Source organism: Equus przewalskii, chromosome 24 (genome assembly GCF_037783145.1).
Source record: "Equus przewalskii isolate Varuska chromosome 24, EquPr2, whole genome shotgun sequence".
Lineage (NCBI taxonomy): Eukaryota > Metazoa > Chordata > Mammalia > Perissodactyla > Equidae > Equus > Equus przewalskii.
The window spans coordinates 3,111,978-3,137,086 of NC_091854.1; the positions used below are offsets into that span (position 1 = coordinate 3,111,978).

The following is a 25,109-nucleotide window of genomic DNA, read 5'->3' on the forward strand; positions in this document are numbered from 1 at the left end:
GACATGATCTCTGACCTTAATAAAAAAATTAGCAAAAGACATCAGAAAGATATATATCGATTGTAAGTGTATATTAACAAATAAAATGATCAGAAAGATCTAGTACAAAGAAAGAACACTATGGCATTATGCTTCTAGTTGGAAAATGGCTGAAATATTGGTAAAGCTTTTTAAAGCAAATATCATTTGAACAGTGATATAAGGTATGAAAAGGATGCATTTTGGTATAGATGAAAATTTTCTTCCATCTGACTAGAAAAATCCAGAGGCAACAACACTCATTCTTCAGGCATATCTAGTGCTTACCAAAAGGCCTCTCACTAGTAGGTGTTCAATAAAAACTTGATGATTAATGAATTTAATACATGTACACACATATGCTAAGTTATTCTAAGTAAGTCATAGGGAAAATTGTCAGTTCTCAAGTCAATTAAATAGAGAAGGGTGGATAGGTTGCAGAAAATAGAAGTAGAAGTGATGTTTTTACGTTTCTGTAAGGTATTTGAAGAATTATGGCCCTATTTACATGCCTCTGTGCCATTTCTTTTTTTATGGCTTAGTCGACTGATAGTTTTTCTTCCTATACTTTTTGCTTCTTTCCTGCTTTCTTTTTTATTCTACTTCCTAACATGCATTTTCTTTAATAAATGTTAAAGTCTTAAACTCTTAGAATTAACATTTTAAGAAAGCCTTTATAGGGAGAAAAAGCCTACAGGTGTGGGGTGGGGAGTTAAATTTATTAAATCTATTCTATGCCACGTAATGTAGTAGGCATCTTACCTGTGCCAAGTTTTTAAAAAAATACTTGATGTAATTATGACTAATTAAAAAAAAAGTTTTGATGTGCGGTTCTCAAGTGATGAAACTAAGGGTAAGAGATTTGTTCCTCCAGTCATCGTTTTTCCCCAATCAGATGGTATGGCAGGATTCAAATCCAGGAGTGTATGGCTTCAAAGCCAATGAGTGTGTGTGTGTGTGTTTGTGTGTGTGTGTCTGTCTGCACATATGCGCTCATGCATGTGTGTTTTCTAGTTTAGCATCTCAAGATCAGATAAAAATTTTATTTTCTGTAAGGATGATTATTTATTTCCTCACACATTAAGTTTAAGTGAGACTAAAGTAAATTCATAGTTCTAAAACTCTAATCATATTATGTAAAACTTTTCTAGAATTTAGTTTATGTAAGATATGAAAGGAGGATTTTCAGAATAAAACCAGCCAAAGCTTTTGTTCTGTCCCCATGAGAATGTGAATACTGTGAGGGCAGGAATTTTTGTCTGTTCTGTTCAGGATATACCCCCAGTCTCGTTTTGCCAAATGTGTAAAGACCCACAGGTTGTTTGCTGAGGGATAGTGACAGCCTGACAGAGGGTTCCTTGTGCCTTTACTTTCTGTTTGTTCTGCTAGAGACGTTTTCTATTCAGTTAGTGTATATCAGTACACTCACCATTAGATAGCTCAATCCAGAAATAAAAGTAATGTTAATTCACCCTTTTCACACATGCGAACTTACTGAAGTTTAGCCCAAGTATTTTTTAAATGCAACAGATTGGAGTTTATCTTGGAAGGGTGCTTCCATCTGTGAAAACTGTCATTGGAAGAAGGAAGAACACTTTAAAATAAATCCACCAGCTGTATTGATAATGTTGTAGTCATATGAAGGCCTGAATATGATAGGACTATTTGTTAAATTAGTTATACCATATGACAGGATAGCTGGCTTGTGAGTTTTTCATGTCTCTTGATAATGACTTTAAAAATCATTAAATTGTAGATGGATGATACTAATGCAGTTTCAAGCTATAACTTTAAAATAAAAAGCAAAGAATAAAAGTTCAAATTATCTTAAAGTTAACTCACATTTAAGTGGCACATGTTGTACCTTAGAACCTACCTTAAAAACCCCAATGAGTAATAGAAAATTCAATACCTGAAAAGTCTGGGTAAGTTAATGGGCTGGAGAACATTCAATGCGTGTTCTTTTTGTATTATGAAAACAAGAAACAGATCAAACATCATTTTTGTCTTTTAGATTTTTGTTCAAAGAATGGGTGAAAGTCCTTATGCTTTATGAATAAAATAAATCTATGCACAAAAGATCAGGTATTTATTTTTTATCCCTCCTGACACAGCCCTGTACATTTTTCTTCACACAATAGAAGACTAAAATGCTTGTGACTGAGTAACATGAAGAAACCAGTTGAAGTGGGTTGTGTATTTTCTAGAAGGAGACTGCTGGGGTATCTTTAAAGGACCCTTCTAAATTTAAATTTTATAGCCTTTACTTTTAGAAGGGTTGAAGAGCTCACAGAGTAGAAGTCAAACCTCTTGTTTAGAAGGAGGACTCACGAAATCTTCCCACTTAACTATGAGAGAAAAAAATTGGTATTGATCTTGATGTTCTCAATGGAAAGAGCGGAGGAGGTGTTACCTTGCTAATAGGTTTCTGAATGTCTTTGACTGTGAGTACCCGGACCCTACACGGTGGAATTATCTCCCTTTTCTTCATATTTGTGAGAGGTGGGCTGCAAAGATGACTTCTGAATCATAGTTCAGTGTTGGCTCTGCCTGTTTTCAGAACCATGTTTCTGTATTCTGTGATTCATGCCAATGCTTTCCTTTTTTTAGATATCATCATGTCTTCTCCTTCACATTCCCTATCTTTCTACTCCCTTTCTGACAATTTGCATGTCATCTCTACAATTATCTTTCCAGTTAGTCCCTTAATACTGGCTCCCTTCTATTACAGAGCTTCAATTAAACACTAAACCCTTAGGTTGATAGTCAAGATTCTCCATAATTTGGTTTAAGCACATTTTTCAAATATATCTTCTACTTATCATTTCCTAAGTGAGCGAATGAACTCCTCTAACCAAATTGCCAAGTCATTATGCCAAGACATATTCTGCACTTTCTTGAATATTTACTCATATCAATCCCGAATGACTTGTATATCCTTCCCTCTCATCTCTTAGGTCTATCGCCGCAGAATTGTTTGATTGCCACCTGTTTAAAGCTGATTCTAAACCTCAGCCTGAAATGAATTCTTAGTCTGCTACCAAAGCATCTTGATGTCAGGAAGCATATATTTGCATTTTAAAAAAATTCCCATAGTGCTCTTTATTTAAGAAACATTCAGTAATTATTATTAATTTTTATAAGTTTTATAGCCTCTTTCAATTTTATTTTGGTGTAAGGGCTACACTTGGAGTTGTGAGAGTGTTGAAGAATTGCTAGGCGGTTTCATTGTCAATGAGGTGCTGTGATAGATCAGCCCCTAGTAGTTTGACAACCACAGTGAGTCATGAACCATAAGTATGATTTTAAATGTTTTCTTTGTTGCATTTTTTTGAACAATGTATCTCTTTCTCTTGTGTCATCATTTTATGTGCCATCTTGAAACTTAATTTAGGGCTCATAAAACAATCAATATCCTTGTGTAAAAGATCCTTAGGTGTTTAATTAGATTTTATTCTTTCTGTGCTTTTTTTATTTTTTCAAATCTTAAAAGTGATCTGCAATTGACATTTTTTCCCATGATAGTGTTTTTATATTACAAGGACACTTCTAATTATGCAATAGGAATTTTTAGTCAGTGAGTCAGTCAATAAATATTTATTAATTAATCATGTCAAATGTTCCTGAGATGTCAAGTAAGAGGAGGGAAGAATACTGACAATGACTTTGAGATTTTCTCCAGCAGTGATTAACTACTTAGCTGCAGGTGCTAAGTGAGGGGATCAATGGGTTTAAGCAGGAATTGCGGATGTTTGCTTAGAAATAGGCTAATTAATTTTGACTTAGTAATTCTCATCATTGACCATCATTAAGTAAAATTATCCAAAAGCAAAAAATAAGGCCAAGGTGCTAAGTCTGTATCTGTTTACTATTATCATATTAAAATCATTTTTAAATAAATACAAGGTAACACCTAAGTATTATTTAATTTTCTAGGAGAAAGAACCATTGGTTGACTTCTGCTATTTAATGTTAATTAAAAATTCAGACTGAAAATTTACATATTATAGATCTGGGTTCAGTAGAGATGCAAATTATTTCTGTTCAGTAGAAAAGATAATTCCAAAAGTTATGTTTCATTGTCCTCTAGGATATTGTCCAGTTTTGTATCTAATCTAGCAATCTTATTCAAGTAATTTTTATTACATTGCTATATAATTTCTAGGGCCGTAAGTATACTTTAAAAAATGTGAAAGTTTTATTGAGACATAATTCATATCTCTTACAATTTGCCAATATAAATCTACAGTTCAGTGATGCTGAGTGTATTTGCAGAGTTGCAACCATCACCGCAGTGAAATTGAGGATGTTTTTATCATCCCAAAATGAAACCCCATACCCATTAACAGCCATTTTCCATTTTTTCTCAGACCCCCATCTGTGGGCAACCACCAATCTGCTTTCTGTTTCTTTAGTTTAGCCTATTCTGGATATTTTGTATAAATGGAATCATACAATATGTGGTCCTTTGTGAATGGCTTCTTTCACGTAGCATGATGTTTCCAAGGTTCAGCTATGTTGTATCATGTATATTTACTTCATTCCTTTTTTATTGCGAAATAATATCTGATCATATGGATATACAATTTTTTTTTTTTGCCTTTAATCAGTTGATGGGCAGTTGGGTTGTTTCTACATTTTAGCTGTTAGGAATAATACTGCTGTGAACATTAGTCTACGAAGTTCTGTATGGCCATATGTTGTAAATTTTCTTGGGCGTACTCCAAAGAGTGAAATTGCTGAATTGTATGATAACTCTATTTTTAACCTTATGAGGAACTGCCAAACTGTTTTTCAAAGTAGCTGCACCATTTTTCAATTTCATCAGCAGTGTGTGAGGGTTCCAGTTTCTCCACATCCTTGCCAGCACTTCTCATTGTATGTCTTTTTGACTGTAGCCATCCAAGTAAGTGAGAAGTGGTATGTTATTGTCATTTTGACTAGCATTTCTCTGATGGATAATGACATTGAGCACCATTTGTTGTGCTTATTGGCCATTTGTATATTTTTGGAGAAACGTTTATACTAATGCTTTGCCCCTTTTTTAATTGGTTATTTATATTTTTAGTAGTGAGTTATAAGTGTTCTTTATATAGCAAATTTCTTATCACATATGATTTTCTTTGTCTTTTAACTTTCTAGATGGTGTCCTTTGTAGCACAAAAGTTTTTAATTTTGATGAAATCCAATTTATGTATTTTTCTTTTGTTGCTTGTGCTTTTGTCGTCATATCTAAAAACCATCACCTAATCCAAGGTCCTGAAGATTTACTCCTATGTTGTCTTCTAAAGGTTTTATAGACTTATCTCTACCATTTATATCTGTGATCTATTTTTAGTTAGTTTTTATGTGCAATGTGAGGTAGAGATCCAACTTCATTCTTTTGCATGTAGCTAGTCAGTTATCGCAGCATCATTTGTTGAAGAGAATATTCTTTTCCCATTGAATTGACTTGGAACCCTTGTCAAAAATCAATTGAACATAAATATGAAGGTTCCATCTAGAATCTCAATTCTATTCCATTGATCTATATGTTTATCATCATGACAGTGCCATACTGTGTTGATTACCATAGCTTTATAATAAGTTTTGAAATCAGGAAATGTGATTCTTACAACTTTGTTCTTACTTTTCAAGATTGTTTTGGCTATTCTGGGTCCATTAACTTTTCGTATAAATCTTAGGGTCAGAATACCAATTTTTGCAAAGAAATCAGCTAGGATTTTGATAGGGATTGCATTGAAGCTGTAGATCAGTTTGGGGAGTATTGCCATCCTAATAATAAGTCTTCCATTTCATGATCATGGGATGTCTTTCCATTTATTTATGTCTTCTTTAGTTTCTTTCAATATCTGATGCTCTTGTAAATAGAATTATTTTCTTGATTTCACATTTTGGTTTGTACAATTGATTTTTGTGTATTGATTTTATATCCTACAAGCTTGCTGTTGTCATATATGTATACACACACACACACAAACAGAATGATATATATACACTGATGTCCCAGCCCAACCAGGCAGACAGGAACAGAAAGGGACAAGTTTCTCCCTCCTCCACTTTTTTGTGCTATTCAGGATCTCAGTGGATTGCGGATTGGATGATGCCCAACCACTGGGGTGGGCAATCTATTTTACTGAGTCACTGATTCAAATGCTAATCTCATCTGAAACACCTTCACGTAAACACCCCAAAATAATGTTTAATCTGGGCACACCATGGCATAGTCAAGTTGACATATAAAATTAAACATCACAATGCTAATAGTTTTTTAGTGGATTTCTTAGGATTTTCTATATACAAGATCATTTCACCTACAAGTAGAAATAATTTTATTCTTCCCTTCCAATTTGTATACCCTTCATTTCTGTTGCTTGCCAGATTATCTGGCTAAAACCTCCAGTATGGTGCTGAATAGAAGTATATCCCTAGATTGTTCCTGATCTTAGGGGGAGAAGGCATTTGGTTTTTAGGATGAAGTAAGATGTTAGCTGTGAGTTTTTCATAGAGGTGCCTTATCAAGCTGAATAAATTGCTTTCTGTTTGTGCTTTGTTGTACGTTTTAATCATGAGGGGTATTGGATTTTGTCAAATGCTTTTTCTGCATCTTTAGAGATGATTGTGTGATTTTTGTCCTTTTTTTATTGATACAGTGTGTTACATTTATTGATTTTTGGGATGATAAACCAATACTGCATTCCTGGGATAAATCCCATATGTATATTTTGGAAGTATTTGTGAATAATTAGTATAAATTATTTAAATATTTTGTAGAATTCACCTTTTTTTTTGGAGGAAGATTAGCCTTGAGCTAACATCTGCCACCAATCTTCCTCTTTTTGCTGAGGAAGACTGGCCCTGAGCTAACATCTGTGCCCATCTTCCTCTACTTTATATGTGGGATGTCCGCCATAGCATGACTTGACAAGCAGTGTGTAGGTCTGCACCTGGGATCTGAACCGGTGAACCCCAGGCAGCCGAAGCAGAACATGTGTACTTAACTGCTGTGTCACTGGGCTGGCCCCTTGAATTCACCATTTAAGCCATGTCAGACTCAAATGCTCTTTGAATCAGCTTTACTGTCTTAATGATTCCTTATTTATTAATGATTCAAATAAAATTTTTGACACATTTCACTCTTTCTGTATGTGTAAGGGAGTCCTATGTTAATTTTTGAAAAATTTACTTTGACAATTTAGTGCTTTATTCTTGGCTCCTATTAGTGACACTAACAAAGACTGTCACAAAAACAGTGGTAAATATGACCAAATTTGGAGGAAGAAACAGATCTTATTCTCTTGAATTAAGAGTAAAAGACTTTTACCTTATAATAACTTTTCATTGGTCTGACAGAAAGATCAAAACTAAAGATCAAAAATCATCTAATGAAGCATAAAGCATAACTAATCTAATGGGCTAGCTATATGCCTTCATGGTTATATTGAAAAGAGCTGTGTGTGTATGTTTTACGTTGAGATATGTACTATAGCTGAGTAACAATTCTGTAACCAGATTTTCTAATCTATTGAGAGGTGAACAGTATGCTTTAGTATTAGACAGAATATATCTTGGTCCTTAAGAGTATATGGTTAGACATATGACTTTGAATGCTGGCTCTGCCATTTATATGCAAATTATTTATGCTGTCCTACCTCAGTTTCCTTATTTATAAATTGAATTTCATAGCACATTCCTACTATGTATTCAGAAAATACGTATTGAAGTACATTCTTATGTATCAGACATGACTGTTGGTTGCTAAGGAGACACATTGAATAAAACAAATACTGTTAAACCATCATGAATGCTCTCAAAACCGTTCATTAAGATTAATTTTTAAATGTTTTATTTAGTTATGGAATATCAGTTTGATTTTTTTAAACTAGATTACAGTATTCTGGTTATATTTTTAATTGTTTCATCTATTTTGTTTGTGTTTTCTTTACCTGAATTTCCATCAAGATTATTTTAGTCTTTTTCTGCTAGCTCTCATTTCTGGATCACCTCTGGATTTTCTTCATTTAATTATGTTTTTTATGATTTTAAGGCATTAAATTCTGTCTCTTCTTATCCCTACAAATTTTTGATTGAGTGCTGGACATCTTATGTTAGATGAGTGGTGATAAAGGTCTAATAGAGGCCTGGCAGATTGCCAGGAATGGACTCAAGAGTCAATAAATAGTAAAGATTATTGCTATTGTTTATTATCTCCAGTATTCTGTCATCTTTAGAAATGTTTTCAAAGACCTTTCAAAGTATATTAAACAAAAGCCAAAGGAAAACTAAATGCATTAGTTTCATATTGTTAAGTGCATTCTACTATCTCTTTTTTAAAATGTATTTTCAGAGCAGTTTTATATTTACAGAAAAATTGTGAAGATAGTATAGTGAATTCCCATATATATCTGCACGAAGTTTCCCCTATTATTGACATCTGACATTAGTATAGCATGTTCATTACAATTAATGAAACATTACTTACATATTATTGCTAGCTAAAGTCTGTTGTTTCTTCAGATTTCCTTAGTTTTTACCTAATGTCCTTTTTCTGATCCAAGATCCTGTCCAGGATAACATATTACATTTAGTTGTCATGTCTCTGTGTTCTCTTGTTGACTGTTACAGTTTCTCTAAATTATTCTTATTGTTGATGTACTTGACAGTTTTGAGGAATACTGATCAAGTCTAATTCTTACTTTTGATTAAAGGAAAAAATGCCTCTGAAATATTCAACTTATGATTCCTTATTTATTTAGTAAATAATATAGTTGTAAAATTTATGAACAAGTTGGATTCCAAAAACTCTTGATAAAATGAGTAGGATTCTAAGCTACTCCGTAATAGTCAAATGTGTGTAAGGGAGTGATAAGAGATGGTTTTATCAAGGTCTATCCAGGGGTGCCTGTCTAATGAGTTTCGTTTGCACATTTGGCTAGTAGGATGTTATTGAAGGATGATAATCAACACAGAGAGTCATAATACATAGTATCCCCGGACAAGCTAGATGAAATGAAGTGAAAGAGAGCCATGGATGCTTTTAAATTTAGTAAAATGGAAGATAACCTGAAAATAACCTTTTTTTTGTTTCCAGTTTTAAGATTTAGGTTTTAAACTTGTTCAAGCAATCTACCTAATATACCTTTGTTAAAAACGATGAGAAGAATTTTGGCAGGATATAGTTAGATGGCTTGTGAAAGAAAACTGTTTACAGAACATTTGTATTTTAAATTTCAGTTTTCCAAAATTGATTAATTGTTCCTTTATTAATACGTCGTATTTTGAGTACTCCTGTATGTTAGGTACTCTGCTATTTATTATTTAATGGTTCCTGATGATAAAAAGTGTTGTAACCTCCGAATCTTATATATATCTTGATCTTCAAACCAGTAATCTAATAGAATATATTGGGTAATTGAATGTTTAAGGTACATTGTTACATAATAAAACTTTATTTTATTTTTGCAGAACTATTATGGATCTGCTAAGACGATTTTTTCTGACAACCCACTTGGTTTGACCTGTGGAATGGTATGTCCAACCTCTGATCTTTGTGTCGGTGGATGCAATTTGTATGCCACTGAGGAGGGACCAATTAATATTGGTGGATTGCAGCAGTTTTCTACTGAGGTATGTAAGATGTGCAAGTTGTTTTATTCCCCCCAATACATAAAAATCTCAGAGTAACTTTAATCCTGGTACTTTGTTGATATCCAACATTTTTAGTGTGTTACACAGCTAAAGTATAAATGTTTTGTGCCATAAGCAGTATTTTTATTCAACAGTTTGGCTACAAAAATGAAATTTTATAAAACCATATGTCAAATTAATTGCAATCCCAGAGGTTATTAAAGTACTTTGACTGAAAGTTATATGTATTAGAGTATTTGGAAGCAGAATTTATTAATTTTACATTGGAGTGTGGCAAGGGAACCCCATTATGAAAAGGCTATCTCGCTTAACTGATTCTTTTCCCTGAAACTCTCTTTAAGCTTTACAGCTCACAATAATACATCAGCATTATTTTAGAATATTTTTGAGTAATAGAGGGTAGAGAATTTTCAAAAACCCTCAAACAATATTCTTTAACATTAGATTTATGAACTCATAGATTAGAAGCAGATGTGTAATTTCTATATAAATTTATAATGAAATAAAATGAAAGCATTTTGTCACTATTTATCCTGTAAGTTGGGGTCATGGCTTTCCCTTTTATGAATCCTTTGCATATGACTTTGATTCTCTGGGACATCTTATGCTCTCTGGGGTCTCCTGTTTGGAGTCAACTACCACGTCAATTCCCATGTATCATTTAAATGATCAGCTTATACTGAGGTTATGGTAAAATTTTGTAATCCTTGGGGTCCAGTTGGCTAGAAGGCCAAATTAAATGCCTGTCGACATTAGATTTTTAGTTAATGACTTCCCTATCTGGTTTTGTCAACTTAAACACAACGTATTCTTTCCTTTTAGGACCCTTCCCATAATATCGCTCAATCTTAAGTCTCACTTCGCTTTTAGTAATAAATCAGGGTTATTCCCTTCCTGCTTTCTGACAGGTTAATTCTAAGGAAGGGCTCATGGGAATGAGAAAATAGAAACAATTTGAGGTTGTGAGTTGTTGCAATAAATTCTTGGATTTAATTTCTTTTCTTACCAAATTCAAAATTACATTAGGCTTACCTGACCAGTGTAAGATATGAGCTTTACAACCTGAGAAAATCCTTAGTTGATGGAGAAGATACACTTGAATTCTTCCACATCTTTCTTTGGGGACCCATCACCTCTTCATTAAACCAGGGCAAGCTTGCAAGGATGTAGTAAGTGAAAGGTCACACAATATGTATATGAATTAATGCTGCATTTCAAAACAAAATGAGTTAAACTAATATTGTTAGTTTGTCAGTGACCCGGACGAGAGAAAGAGAGAGAAACATCATTCTTCTGAGAACTCTCACTTGGTTTTAATGAGGTTCCTACCACCCCTTCCCAAAGCAAAGTTTATTTATTTAAGGCATAGCATGGATTAAGATGGCATTAAATGCATTTTAAGTGAATCATGGAATTTGGAATAGGAATGTATCTTCTTATTCCATTCCAGTTGTACTTTGTATAACTGTGGCTTCAAATATATCTATCAAATCATAAATAAAACTCTCCCAGTCAACTATGTAGAAAAGCTTTCATTCATTTTTTTAAGTTGGCCGCTTACGCCAAGTTAATTTAGAACGTTCTGTATTCCCTAAGTCAAAAGGCAGTTTACTTAAATTTACTCAACTGTCAAAGTTGTTATGAAGATAAGCAAAACACAAACAACATATTAATTGACTGCCAGTGAAAAGAAAATGTATAAAGTGCAAAATACTATTATTCTTTCTAACCACTAAACTATTGATATGAGTTCTTAAGTCAAAGCAGAACATGATGCAACAATTTTATGTTTTGGTTGTTTGATAACACAGTGATTGATTTTTGACCTTTAAAGAAATACAAATCTATCTTTCAACCAAATTAAGCAAAGGTTAAGAAAGCAGACTAAAATAGTATGATATTTTTCAAAATTGTTTTTCCTATAACTTATAGGTGATTTATCAAATATCAACTCTGTAGTCTGCCATTACTGATTAAATCCCTACCTTATACTTTTCCATTTGAACATGAGCATATGATTTGGAAGGACAGTGGTAAAAAGGAATAAATCACACAAAGGATAGCCTGCAGTAGAATCAGGAGACCAGCTGCTTTTCTTTTCTCTTCTGTCCTGTGTTGTCATTATTATTCAATCCTTTGCTGTCCCCACATCTGCAGTGACCTTGCTTCAGACACTGTGTGTGCCTGTGGGACAAACAAGCTATGAGGTGATTCCAACTCTCTCTAAGAGGCAGTTTTTCCTAAATCAGTGAGGTCTAACAATATTGCTGAAACAAAATAACTTGGAGATCATAGTGTGATGTGGATTTTCTTATCAATTTCAGGAGGATTTTAAAATTTCTCTACACAAATGCAACCCCTGAAAATTTTATTTTGAAATATGTTTTAGTATTTAATTGAATTTTTAAGAAATCATTTGTTTATCACATTTAATAGACCAACTAAACTCTCATTGTCTCTCGAATTTAACTAATGAATTGTTGCAAAAGGAGAATGAAATGAGAGTGCATCTTTCTACTCATTTCCTAAAGTTTGAAAAATAACTTAGTAGATAATTAGCTGCATGTCAAATCAGTTTCCTTCTATTGATTTCAAAGTGTTATGGGGGAAATTTAGGAAAATTAAAATTAATTCTAGGGCTCTAAAGTTTGACTTTAAACGCTAAAATCAATGAAGGCCAGAGGATTAGAACTTAAAGTTTCTGCCTCAATTATGAGTTTTTAAGAATATGTTAGATTATGAAATTGGTGTCTAAAAACAGTGTTTTTCACAGTAAATATTCTATGGGATTATTTATTTTAATAGACAAATATACTGTTTCGTGTGACATATACTTCTCGATACTGTACTTTTAGTTTAGTTTTTATACTTTTAGTTAAGAGTGGAACTGATGAGTGGAATTCCAGCCTAAATCAGGTAACTCACTGAGAGCAGAATCACTCTTGAGGTTTTTCTTTAATTGTATCTCTCAGCAGATTTTTTATATCACTTCTCACTTGGCATTGCCCAGTTCTTGTCCCTCCATCATATACTGTTTATATATCATATACTGTCTCTATTTATTTCTATATTTTATTGAGTAGACACAGTTCAAATCAAATTGATCCATACTTAAAATACAATAAACTATGCACAAATACAATTCAAACAACCAAGTGTTATGAGACTACATTGAGGAACATTTTACAGTTACTCAAGTTACGTCAACATTTGTATTTTGCTTCAACTCTAAAATAAGTAGTTTGAAGACTTGTGAATGAAGAAGGAACATACTTACTTGAGTTAGTTTGTGATTATTTTAATAGGACAAATATTATGTCTACCATATCTTCACGTTGAACATGAAAGTCACTAAAAGACTTCAGTTTGGCCTTCTAAGCATATTTGAGGAGTATATAAAAATATGTATACTAACAAATAAGAGTATTCAATTTCTTCTCTCAAATAATGTCTTTATGTGATACATCCCATCTATCAAGTAGAAAAGTGGAGACGAAGGAAAAAATGAAGTGCAGTCCTCAAATTATAACCAATTGCCAAAAAAACACCTACATAAACTGAAATGTGAGATTGAGTATACTCTGTGTGTTACGTTGATTGCTTTATAAGTAAGATCATCAAATGACAGAGATACTTTGGAGAGTGAATGAGGATGTTATTAAGAATTAATCCAGGGGCTGGCCCCGTGGCCGAGTGGTTAAGTTCACACACACTGCTTCGGCGGCCCAGGGTTTCGCCAGTTCAGATCCCAGGCGAGGACAGGGCACCGCTCACCAGGCCACGCTGAGGCGGCGTCCCACATAGCACAACCAGAGGCACTTATAACTGGAATCTACAACTGTGTACTGGGGGTCTTTGGGGAGAAGAAGAAGAAAAAAAGATTGGCAGCAGTTGTTAGCTCAGGTGCCAATCTTTAAAAACAAAAAAAGAATTAATTCAGTGCAGCAGGCCAAAGCAAAACTATCCCAGGCAAACTGGCTTGTATGAACACCCAGTATAATAAGCTCCTACTAGGTAAGGATTCAATTAATCAAACAAACATTGATTAAGCATCGATTAGAGGTAAGTGTTGTTATAGGCTGCTTCTAAACTACAGGTCCTGAGAAACATTGTAGTTTCTTAGGAAATAATAAAGCCAACAACTGAAATTTTGTAGCAAACTTAGTAAGACATGTGCATTTACGTTAGCATCCTTGGACTGATAATCCTGTCTTCATTAATTTTTGTCACTTGGTTTTGGAGGTGACTAGACCTTAGTACAAAGGGAAGGATCAGGCAGGAAGAAAATGTAGAGTTAGAATACACCATACTTGTCAAGCACTTCCATGCATTTTTGTAATATCTCACTTTAAGATGTTGAGAAACACCCTTGAGACATGTAAGCTAGGTGATGTTTTTCTGATTTAGACATGAGAAAACTAAGGATCAAAGTGATTAAAAATCATAGTAAACATTAAACAAACTCCTCGTGCCCTGGACAGTGTTGGGTACTTTACTCAGAACTTGACTAATCCTCAAGCCAACCCTTTAGGTAAATGTTATCTCCATTTTATGTTTGAGTAACAAGAGGCTCCGTGAAATTAATTAACTTCCACAAGCTCACCTCTAATAAGAGGCAGATCTAGAACACAAACCTATTGTTCTAATTTCCATTATTTCACAAATTATCAGTTGCGCTGGATAATGTAACATCATAGATACAAACTCAATGTAAACCCAGGTTTTCTGGCTGCAACTTCACAATATTGTACTTTGTTGGCTTGGCCACATAAACCTCAGTCACTATACCTCACAACTCACAAAATGAAGTCACTATACGTCATTTGCTGTGAAATATGAAGTAACTATATTAAGATAGGTTTTGTAAGATGAATACAGATTTCTTAGTCATTTTATGTATGTATGTTGCCAAAAAGCTTTTACTTTTTCTTTTGTTGTTCTGGCCATTGAAGGATTATTGTAGGGCCAGGATACAGGTTTTCTGGAGCCTGAGCTGGTAAACGTTGGGTTCCTTCTATGAAAAATTACACAAAAGCACTACCACAGAATTTAAATACAGAGCCTTAGAAGGGGCCCATGCAATGAGGGACCCTGAAGCTTAAGTTTATATTTAATGTTTTATTTTAATTTGGAAAGCCTATACCTGATTTTGTGATACCTAATCTAGAAGTAAATTTAGGAGTGAGGGTGGCACATTTATGGTACAGTTTGGCGAACTGGTGAATAAGTTCTTTCATTTCATGTAGCTAATCTAAAACTAAGACAAATTACCATGATAATGAATAGTAACCAATATTATGGCTAATACCTTTTATAGGTCATTTATAAATAGAATATGGATTAGAGAATAGTTTTTAGATTAATTATATCTCACACTTGCCTTATTGTCCCACACTCATATCATCTTCGAATAAAATTTTTCTATGCTATTGCTTTTTAAAGCAATATTAACAATAGTTTGTGAATACTGTTCATACAAAAAAGGTAATTATTTCTGGAAGAAATAAGATGTACATGAAAAATATACATTAAACGGTAATAAAATCAATAGTTTGCACCCTGGTGAAATGTTGCTCTCAGGATGCAAATGCAAGTAATTTCTCTTAAGGCTTCATTTGTGTCTCTCCTTTTGCTCTTAATCCAATGGTTAATAGAAAGGAATAATGTCCTGATAAATTTCTCTAAATATTTGACATTATTCTCCAAAAACTTTTAGGAATCTATTAAAAATACTCAGGGCTGACACAATGATTGATAATGAAACTGTTTGACTGGGTGAATTGCTATATGATTTTCAGCACAATATTTTAGTTTGTTTTAAAACTATATATTAGTATCTAGAGCTTCAAAACATAAAATAAGTTTCAGAGATTTGGGACACTAACTTTGAGATTTACCAAATTGCATGGTTGTTGAGATTATTTGCTAATAGTTTTTTTTTTCCTTGTGAATTTGTTTTTTGTGAGTCCAAATATACGTACTCTTACAGGCACCTCACAGTTTAGAATGATGGATTTTCATTGCTTTAAATCTTAACAACTTAAACATAGGCATATTTTCATAAATATATTTGATGAGTAGTAGTATAAAGTAGTATAAAGCAATAATACTATATCAGCATGAATCACTTATAAGAGGCATGATGCTGTGAGTTAAAATTTAAGCCACCCGTTTTGCTCCGCGTATAATAAAATAAATGAAATATAATCAGCACGCAAAAAAATTAATAGTTGAAGTGAAACCGTTGGGGACCAGAGATGGTATAGAAATGTTCGACAGTAAACAGAAGACTTGGGCTGCTGTTCGCTAGACTCTGCGTAAGCAATGAGGAGCTGCGAGAGTGTGTGACTTGTGTGGGATAATAAGTACCCAACGCATTATGCATGGTAGAAGACTGGACTCACCCACTCCTGGTAGGAAGTTAAAAAAATAGATGCAAGTACTGTACAGGGCTGGGGTTATATGAGGCTGCAGAGAGAGCTGTGCCGCAGTGTTTTGGGCATGTGCCTAGGGGCACAGTAACTTGCTTCTGTGATGTCTCTGACTATCACCTGGGCGCCGGAGCCCTGGCTTTTCACTAAGAGACCTGGTTCTGCAGTGGGAGAGGGAGAGGAATGAGGGCAGGAGGAGGCCACCACAGACTTGATATAGGAAGCAAGAGGGTACGTGCAATGCAGAGAACTTTCACTCAAGAGAACTCTGTGACAAAAGTTCAAAACTTCATTAGAAAAACTAATGCTACCAGTGGTGATCAAAAGACTCAACCCAGAAATGACTTTATCCTAATGAAACACAAATAATAGCATAATCAGGCCTTTAAAATAAATAGGCGTAAAATAATAGCCATAAGAATCAGATAAAATTATGAAAAACAACAAGTTTAATGTGAAAAATGGTTGATTGAACATAATCACTGAAATAAAAACACCAAAAAAAACCCGTTAAATTTTGAACTGGCTATAGACACAGATATAATTGGTGAACTAGAAAAAATAGATCTGAGAAATTCAACCAGAGTATACAAAAGAGATATAAACAAATGGAAAGTATAATAGAGAAGTTAAGAAGCTTAGAAGACGCCAATGTTCCTATTAAAGGAGTACCTGAGGGAGAGAAGGAGAGACTGGCAAAGAGCACCCTTAATTCAGTTATGGTAGACAATTTTCCAAAAGAAAGGAAAGATGTAATTTCGTCACCTGGACCCATGGTTGTCAAAGGGTTCAGAACAGGTGTCCCCAAGATGTGCTGCTTGGGCATGTGAAATATTTTGAAATAAAGGCAGTTGAGACCCTGCAGACTCAAGAGAAACTTTTCCTCTCATTAAATTTAAATTGAGGGCCTTGCCCGTAATAATAGTTATTACCAGAAATAAGTTTTTATGCCCTATCTGTATGGCAGGGCAAACCTCTAATTACTGGACATCTGCTTTTCCTATTGTCCTGTGAATTATGCTCCTCCCTTCTGAAGCCCCAGGTACCTATCCCATTCCTTTGCTCAAGATGGCGTAAATACCTCACTTTACCTTTCTGTCTGACCCGCTCATGTATGTGGGGTTCCCATATGTATAAACTTGATTTTCTTCTGTTAATGTTTCATGTCCATTTGATTATTAGACCAGCAGAAAGAAACATTGAAGGGGAGAGGAAGTTTTTTTCTCTCCAACAGTTATAATATTGTAAAATACTGGGGATGACAAAAGAATCAGTGCTTCTAGAAAAAGATAAAAGAGATTGCTTTAAAACCAAATGACAATTAGACTGAGCCCAGACTTCTCATCGACATCAATAGATGTCAGAAGCCAAGAGAACAGTATTTTTAAAGGACTAAGGTAAAGAATTTTATTTCTCCTTTAACAATAAGGACATTAATACAGATATTTTCCAGGCATTTTAAATCTAAGGTGGCTTATCACTCACCTTGTTAGGAGAACTGTTAAAAGTTAGTTATTCTCAGTATGAATGAAATGAATCTGGAGTGAAAGAGAAAGAGATGCAAGAAACAGTGATGAGCAAAGAAGTAAGCAAAATATGGTGGTAGATATAATTGAATATCAACTATGAAGTAATAATAACAACTCATTTTGGGACATCAAATGTAAAAATAGAAATAAAATTTTATATAATGTTGATAAAAGTTTTTGAGGTGGGGGTAGGAGGAGTGCATTCGGTCAAGTATGCTAATGGCCTTTCATGTTGGGAGGAGAAGAGACACTGAATAACTTAAGAATACGTTTTTATAAACATTGATTTACCTGTGTTAAAAATTAAAAGATAATCACAAAAATTATGGGAATACAATCTGTAACTTCCAAGCAATCATAGAAATAAAGAGGCGTGGGCGAGGAGAAAATGTAATCCAATGAGAGACAGGAAAGGAAAAATAAAACACAAAAGAGAGAGAAGCAAAGAAAAAGCCTGGTAAACAGGAAACACAAAATGAATAGTTAAATAAATCCACATATATAGTTAATCAGAATAATTTATGTTTACTAAATTCGCCTGTTAAAACATAAGTGAGTCTAGTATGTATTAAAAATAAATACTCTAAACTACTTTGTGACATCTAGAAGAGAAAGACCTTATCAGGAAACTTGAAAATAAGGTGGTTGAAAAAAGATATGCTACGCAAACATTAACTGTAAGAAAATTAACGTAGTGATATTAATATGTAGCAAAAGTAGAATTTTAGGGAAAATATTAATAAAAATAAAGAGAAAAGTAATGAAAAGAGTATAAATGTCTTAACAGATGTAACATTCATAAACTTGTGTATACATTACAGCATGGCCTTACTCAAAATTAGGTTGTTTGAATAAAGCTTATTAGATTGATTTAACAAATCTATAGAGAGTCCTGTCCCCAACTAATCTAGGGTGAACACAACCTTTCATGCACTTGGGTAACATTTACCAAAGTGACTGCGTACTAGGTCAGCAACAGTTACATGTATTTCTAAAGAAGTACATACAGACTGTATGTTTTTAAACTATGACATAACTAAATTAGAAATAAAAAAAGTTACAAAAATGTAGACAGGAACAACCGATTTCTGTTTGGAAATTTAAAAAACACACTTGTAAATAACTTATGGGGGAAAGAGTTCATCACAATAGAAAATACAAAATATTTAGACCTGTATGACACCTTCCATTGACAAGCTGTGAAATGCAGCCAAAGTCATTTTTACATGAAAATTTATGGTGTTAAGTGTGTGTAGCAGAAAAGATAAAGAATGTGTATAAATTAGTAGTGTTCGTCTCAAGGAGTTAGAAAGAGAGCAAACAGGTAGGAGTGGTGTGGTGATGCTAGTGGTAAATTCTAAAAAAGAAGAAAGGAAATGCAAATAAGATGAAAAGTAATAAGCATACAAGCAAAAATAACAATGATCTACAAAACAAAAGTCTGGTTCTTTGAAATTAGTTTGATAAATGATTGTCTGGAATTTCACATAGTAACCAGTACATTTCAATTGTGACCGCCTTCTAATTACCGTCCTTTTATTATTTTATTAATCTGATGGGAAAGGGGGAGGATCTCTCTCTAGGCCACCATAGCTCCGTCTACCCTCTGTTGCCTCCCTGCTATCCTCCTATCCTCAGCAAGCTGTAACATAGATTGCCTGGCCCCTGCCAGCTTTAGTTTCCAACTCCACCATTGAATACACATCTGAGTGACTAGTTAGGTACTAGGCAGTGTCTGGGTGTGAAGGATACAGTGATGAACAAGACAGGAGTGATACTAGCCCTCAGGGAGCTTATTGCCTACCGAGAAAGAAAGACAATTAAGCATGCACATTACCATAAAGTGCTGAGCAGGGGCAGGAGACAGTACAATGGGAGTTGGTAGTTAGGAAACCTAATAGCCTAGCAGGGAGGGGAAGTTGAGTTGAGAAAGTGAAATTTAAATTGGGTCCTAAAAGGTGTTCATCAAGCTCCATGAAGTCGGCAGTGAGTGAGTCTTCAAGGCACAGGGAACAGCATGAGCAAACCCTGAAGGCAAATGGGTCCCTTTGAACCTACATATGATTTTGGATCAGTAAAGTTGCTCATAACCAAGCTATACACATCCATGTTTTCAAATTATATTTGGTCAACTTCAACCATTTAATTCATTTGCAGCCTCAAATCTCAAATATAACACATAGTATAGTCACTATAAAAATATAAACTATAACGTAAGTATAATGACTTAGGAATCTGTTCCGTTGTCTATAAAATGAGCAGTCATCCCTAACTTTGAAGATTGTTCACATTGTCAGTCTCCACAATAAATTGCTGAAGTGATTATTACTCTCCTAGTTTTGGAGCTGACATTTAGAGAGGTAAGGTCTTCTTTGAGATAGCACATATCAATTTTTAAAGATTAGGCTCAGGTGTTGTCTTTTCTCCTTTCTGGGTAACTTTTCTTTCTCATGGGCTCCAAGAGAGCACCATATGTAAAAATGAGCACTACCCCTAACAGATTGTTTGTAATAATTTTTCTTTATTTAAGACATATGAGTACTCTGTTATCCAGGGAGCTACTTGCTGGAGAGTCTGTGTTTGTCTTACTCAATCTGGTGTCTAGTGCATAGAGGGCACATAAAGATATTAACTGAATTAAAGTGGAAATTGAAAGGAACAGAATATTCTGATCTCAAATTACACAGTATTTTTATCATGCCAGAGATGTCTCACAATAGTGTCTATTGTAATAATGAGAAAAATAATGAAATAAAATCTTTAAGAATTACCAACACTTTAATAATTTTGATAACTGAAAGTTTGCCGTGGCATGAAGTTTTCCTTATTTCAGATGTATTTGAAACATAGTTCCTACTTTTGGTGTCCCTTGTTTAATTGTTGTGAAGAAAGCTGTCAGGTTGCCCTAGAATGTTTCCTCTCAAAGGCTGAGGGCAGTGCATAGTATGCACTCATATTTCTTTTGACTTATTTTACAAAAGGAAACAAGTTACAAAGAAAATTACATAGAAGTGTCTCCTAGAGGGCATGTAATTTGAGGTAACTTACTTTTGGATGCACAAATAGTGATCTTTCCCCGTTCAAGCATTCAAAAGGTAACCAGACTGTCATACAGCTAATTAAATAATGCAAAGAAACCCAAACCAGCAAAATGAAAATCACTGTAGCATTATTTTTATTAAGATTTCTTTTAGATCTACACTGATGAAATAATATTTCTAGAAATTACCAGAAATGATGTTTTATTTTTTAATAAAGTCAATTTCAATACTTGCAAAAATATGAACCTCTTAAGAGGTATGCAGAATACAGCTATCGTTGTACAATTCGTCCTTCACCTAGTGGAGATATTCTAAAATTTCCAAGAAAATTTTATTTGTCATGATTTCCCCATAGTTTGTTTTTGCTATTGCTTGATTAACAAGAACAAATAGAGTAATTGAGGAAGAATTATAGCTACCAAACATTCATGTTTATTTTCATTGTGTACCATTTTAGAAAGTAAGAAAGATTAAAATGAGAAAGAGTTACCCTGAAATTAGAATTGGTAAATATCCTTGCATTTTCCATGCTATGTTCTTTTTCATTTAGAGCACACTATATAATGATTACAAAATCATTTTTTCTGTCTCCAGAAGGTGAAGAGGCTTGAGGGAAGATCCCACGGTCGCTCTCTGTGTCTGAGCTTTCCATTTTTAAAATCAGGATAATCTCTCCCTTGCCTCAAAATAATGTGAAAATTATAAAGAAAATGCTAGTAAAGTCACTTTGGAGTGATGAAAGAAATACACTTTCTAGATGAGTAAGAGATCAGAAATCACAGGGTGATTATGCAGGAAATCTATTTTAAAATGCTCCTCAAGAAGAATATTCACTTATAAATAACTGTCCTTCTGAATCACTGAGGAAGAACTGTGTTTCCTTGGTGACTATTACTCATTTGTTGAAGACTGTAACTGGAGTTCAGGGATTTTGAAATTCATCGAAATCTTGTTGTATGCCTACTGTGTGGTAGAATTCTATTATATCCTGGGATTACAGATGGGAGGGAACATCCTCTGATTACATTATAACCTATAGGGAAAGTCAGATTGTAAGCTATAATGTTCTGAAAAAAGATTATGTAAAACCCCTAGCTAAGTGCCTAGAAGATAGTATGTGCTCAGCTATAGGTAGCTAAACATAATTTCACTAGCAGCAAATGTAAAATAAGCCAAACTAGGTCCTTCAGAGCTAGTTCAAGGCCTTTTTCATCATTTCCTATAAGACAGTGCTTGTTCTGTCATAAGGCTCTGTAAAAGTTTGTTATATGCTATTGATGGAAAGTAACATAATCTTAAAATAGTCCAAGTGCTACAGCATTGGTATGGAAGAGAATGCCTTTCAAAGGATATAAATATAAAATATTTTGATTGATCACAAGATCGCGCTCCTCTTAGTGCAGCTAACTACCTTAGGTTCTCAGGTGGCAGAATAGCATGGTAGGAAGCCAGATGGTGTAGTGCTGTGTTTTTCAAACACTTCATTAACAATTCTTGGTTTGTAAATTTAATTTATTAAATAGAACAACCAGCTTTTGTTGTTAATAGATTGACTGTTATAAGTGTATTAGACTTAGGGAAGATAAATTCATGTAATACTTTTTTCAGTTATACATTTCCTATTGAAATATTATATGTATATGATGATTTCCTGTTGCAAATCACTATAAAAATTTGACAATGGCAGTTTAAGAGTTCAGATTCTGGAGTCAAATAACCTTGGGATGAAATCTTCAGTATGTGAACTTGGCCACACTTTCCTCACCTGGGAAATGGAAATCATAATTGTACCTTCATAAAAGGACTATTGAAGACTAAATGAGATCATCTGTATAGAGACTAAGCATAAAGCCAGGCACATCGTATGTACTCAGTGAATATCAACCTTCTTATTATTGTGGGGAAATACATATTGGCTGTACTTTCCATACATCTTTAAATAATCGAATCACTCCCTTGTGATACTGATTAACTTAGTTGTTTTCTCTATTACTTTGTTTTTGGCAGTTGAATCTTCAGCTTAGAAAAAAATTACACCTTAGAAAATTAATCAATGACTGACAATTGAATGTTGTTTTAAAGAAAGGTGTCTTTCTCACCTAAAGAGCTTAATTGACTTGGATTAAGTTTTTGTTACGTTATGAAACAATAGGAATTGTACTTCAAGAAAATCTGTTAGAAAATGTTCTTTTGTTATTATAAGTAAGTGAACTTAGTATAGCTTTTATGTATATTCGTCTGTAATTTTTAGTTACATTTATTTGAAGACTGATCTAGTTTTTAAAAAAAGATGAGAAATATGCTTCATTGCTATTTATTTATGAACATTCTTAAATTTTATAGATTTGTTTTCATTAATACTAAGTTTTGGGACAAAATTAATTCATGCTGTTTTTTCGATAGTATAAATGAGCTTTTTTCACTCATATGGATTGGCAGTCTGAGGAAAAATATCCCAAGATTCATTATTCTAAACATAGTTCAGTGTTTGCTTTATTAGATATATTAATTTGCTTTCTTTTATAAAATGACATTTTTAGGTGTATAATAAATGACTGATTTCACATCTCAGGTTTATAAAGTACTTTAGATATATATCAAACCCCTGTCCCCCCAAAAATGTTTGTAGAACTATTTGCTTGACTTCCTGGCCAGTTTTTTTTTTTCTTTTAACATTGTGTCGCAACCAGGCTACATTAATGGAAGTATACTGTGTACATATGAGATTATCCACTATGTGTATTTTAGTTGAAAAGGACTTGAATGCTGCTGTTTCAAAGGATAGAGAGCCACTTATTCCTTCAGATCTTGAGGAGAGTGGGAAGGATAGCTGCTACATCTCAAAGTTTGGGATTGATGATGCAACTCTCTTAGAGGTTTAAATAAAATTAAATGAACCCTCACCTATTGCTTAAGTCCAGCAGTGTGTTGAAGCCAGCTTGGACCAGCTCTTGAGAGGCTGATTAAATTTTCAGGAATTTTGTGAGCCAGTTGTTAAATATAGCCATTATGAAAAATTAAACTATATAATTTTATAATCATATAAATTGTATTAAAAACAAATGTAACAAATAGTAAAAATGTTACTTCATAATTATTTATTTCATTTGCATTGACTGTGCTCTTGAGGTTATGTCTATTGTATCATATGTTGTAAATTCTAATTTCTACAATGATGGAAATGTTCTATAATGATGGAAATGTTCTATAATGTGGTTGGTTCATTTGCCCAACCGCATGTAGTTATTGAGCTCTTGAAATATGGCTAGTGCTACTGAGAAACTAAATTTTTAATTATCTTTAGTTATAACGAATTTAAATATGAATTTGAATAGTCACATGTGGCTAATGGCTACCATATTGGACATAAAAGTTTAGATATATTGTAGCTCACGGAGTTTGAACACCAGGTGAATTGAGAAGTAACATTTGTCCTGAGATAACATCTGTGCCAGTCTTCCTCTATTTTGTATGTGGGTTGCTGCCACAGCATGGCTGCCAACAAGTGGTGTAGGTCTGCGCCCAGGAACTGGACCCAGGCTGCCAAAGCAGAGCGTGCTGAACTTAACCACTAGGCCATGAGACTGGCCCTACATCAGAAAGTTTTTAATTACTAGTTTGCAAATCTAAGAGTACTCAACTGAATACGAAGGAGGTTGGTATTTATTTAATTCCTAGATGAAATTAGCTGTAGCTCTCCCTGATCATGTTAAGTGTACAGTTAAATGTTGATTTGTGAAAAGTATATGAAATCTTACTTTGCAAAAATATAACAGATTTCAAATATGTTTTTATTAGTGTTTCAGTAAAACAGTTTATTAATTTAGAATTAGAATTTAGTCCCTTTTCAGATTGCTTAGGAAGATATGAAAGGTAAAAACATGTTGATTTAAAAATAATATGAGAGGGGTGAGCCTGGTGGCGAAGTGGTTAAGTCACGTGCTTTGCTTCAGTGGCCCAGGGTTTGCAGGCTTGGATCCCAGGTGTGGACCTGGCACCGAGTGTCAAGCCACACTGTGGTGGCATGCCAGATAAAATAGAGGGAGATTGGCACAGATGTTAGCTCAGGGCCAATCTTTCTCACAAAATAAATAAACAAACAAATAAATAAAAATAAAAATGATATGAGAGAAAATCTTTACTATTTGGATAGCACAGGAAGGAGCAGCAAAATATGTCTGTAATTTGTAAAACCCTAGATTGTACTGGAAATAAGAAATGGTTATATGTCTGTTTTAACTGAAACTCTTCATTAATTAACGTATATACCCTCTTCTACAAAAAACACTAGAAATTAAAGATGAATTCAAAGATGGTGTCTGCCCTTAAAGATCTTATGGTCTAAGGGAGGAAACAGATAAGTAAACCAGTAAAATGTGATAAAGTATTAGGATAAAAATGACAAAATGCTGTGGGAATATTTGTGGGGCCATTTAGCTCAG

General features: G+C 33.8%; 1 protein-coding gene across 2 annotated transcripts in view; it reads left to right on the forward strand.

Moving 5' to 3' along the window:
* Positions 1-25,109, forward strand: part of DPYD (dihydropyrimidine dehydrogenase) — a 773,365-nt gene that overhangs the window by 189,389 nt on the left and 558,867 nt on the right. For both annotated transcript variants that reach the window (XM_070592141.1, XM_070592142.1), the window contains exon 5: positions 9,484-9,645. In XM_070592141.1, coding sequence (XP_070448242.1) covers positions 9,484-9,645 — 162 coding nt within the window. The remainder of the gene's footprint in view (positions 1-9,483; positions 9,646-25,109) is intronic.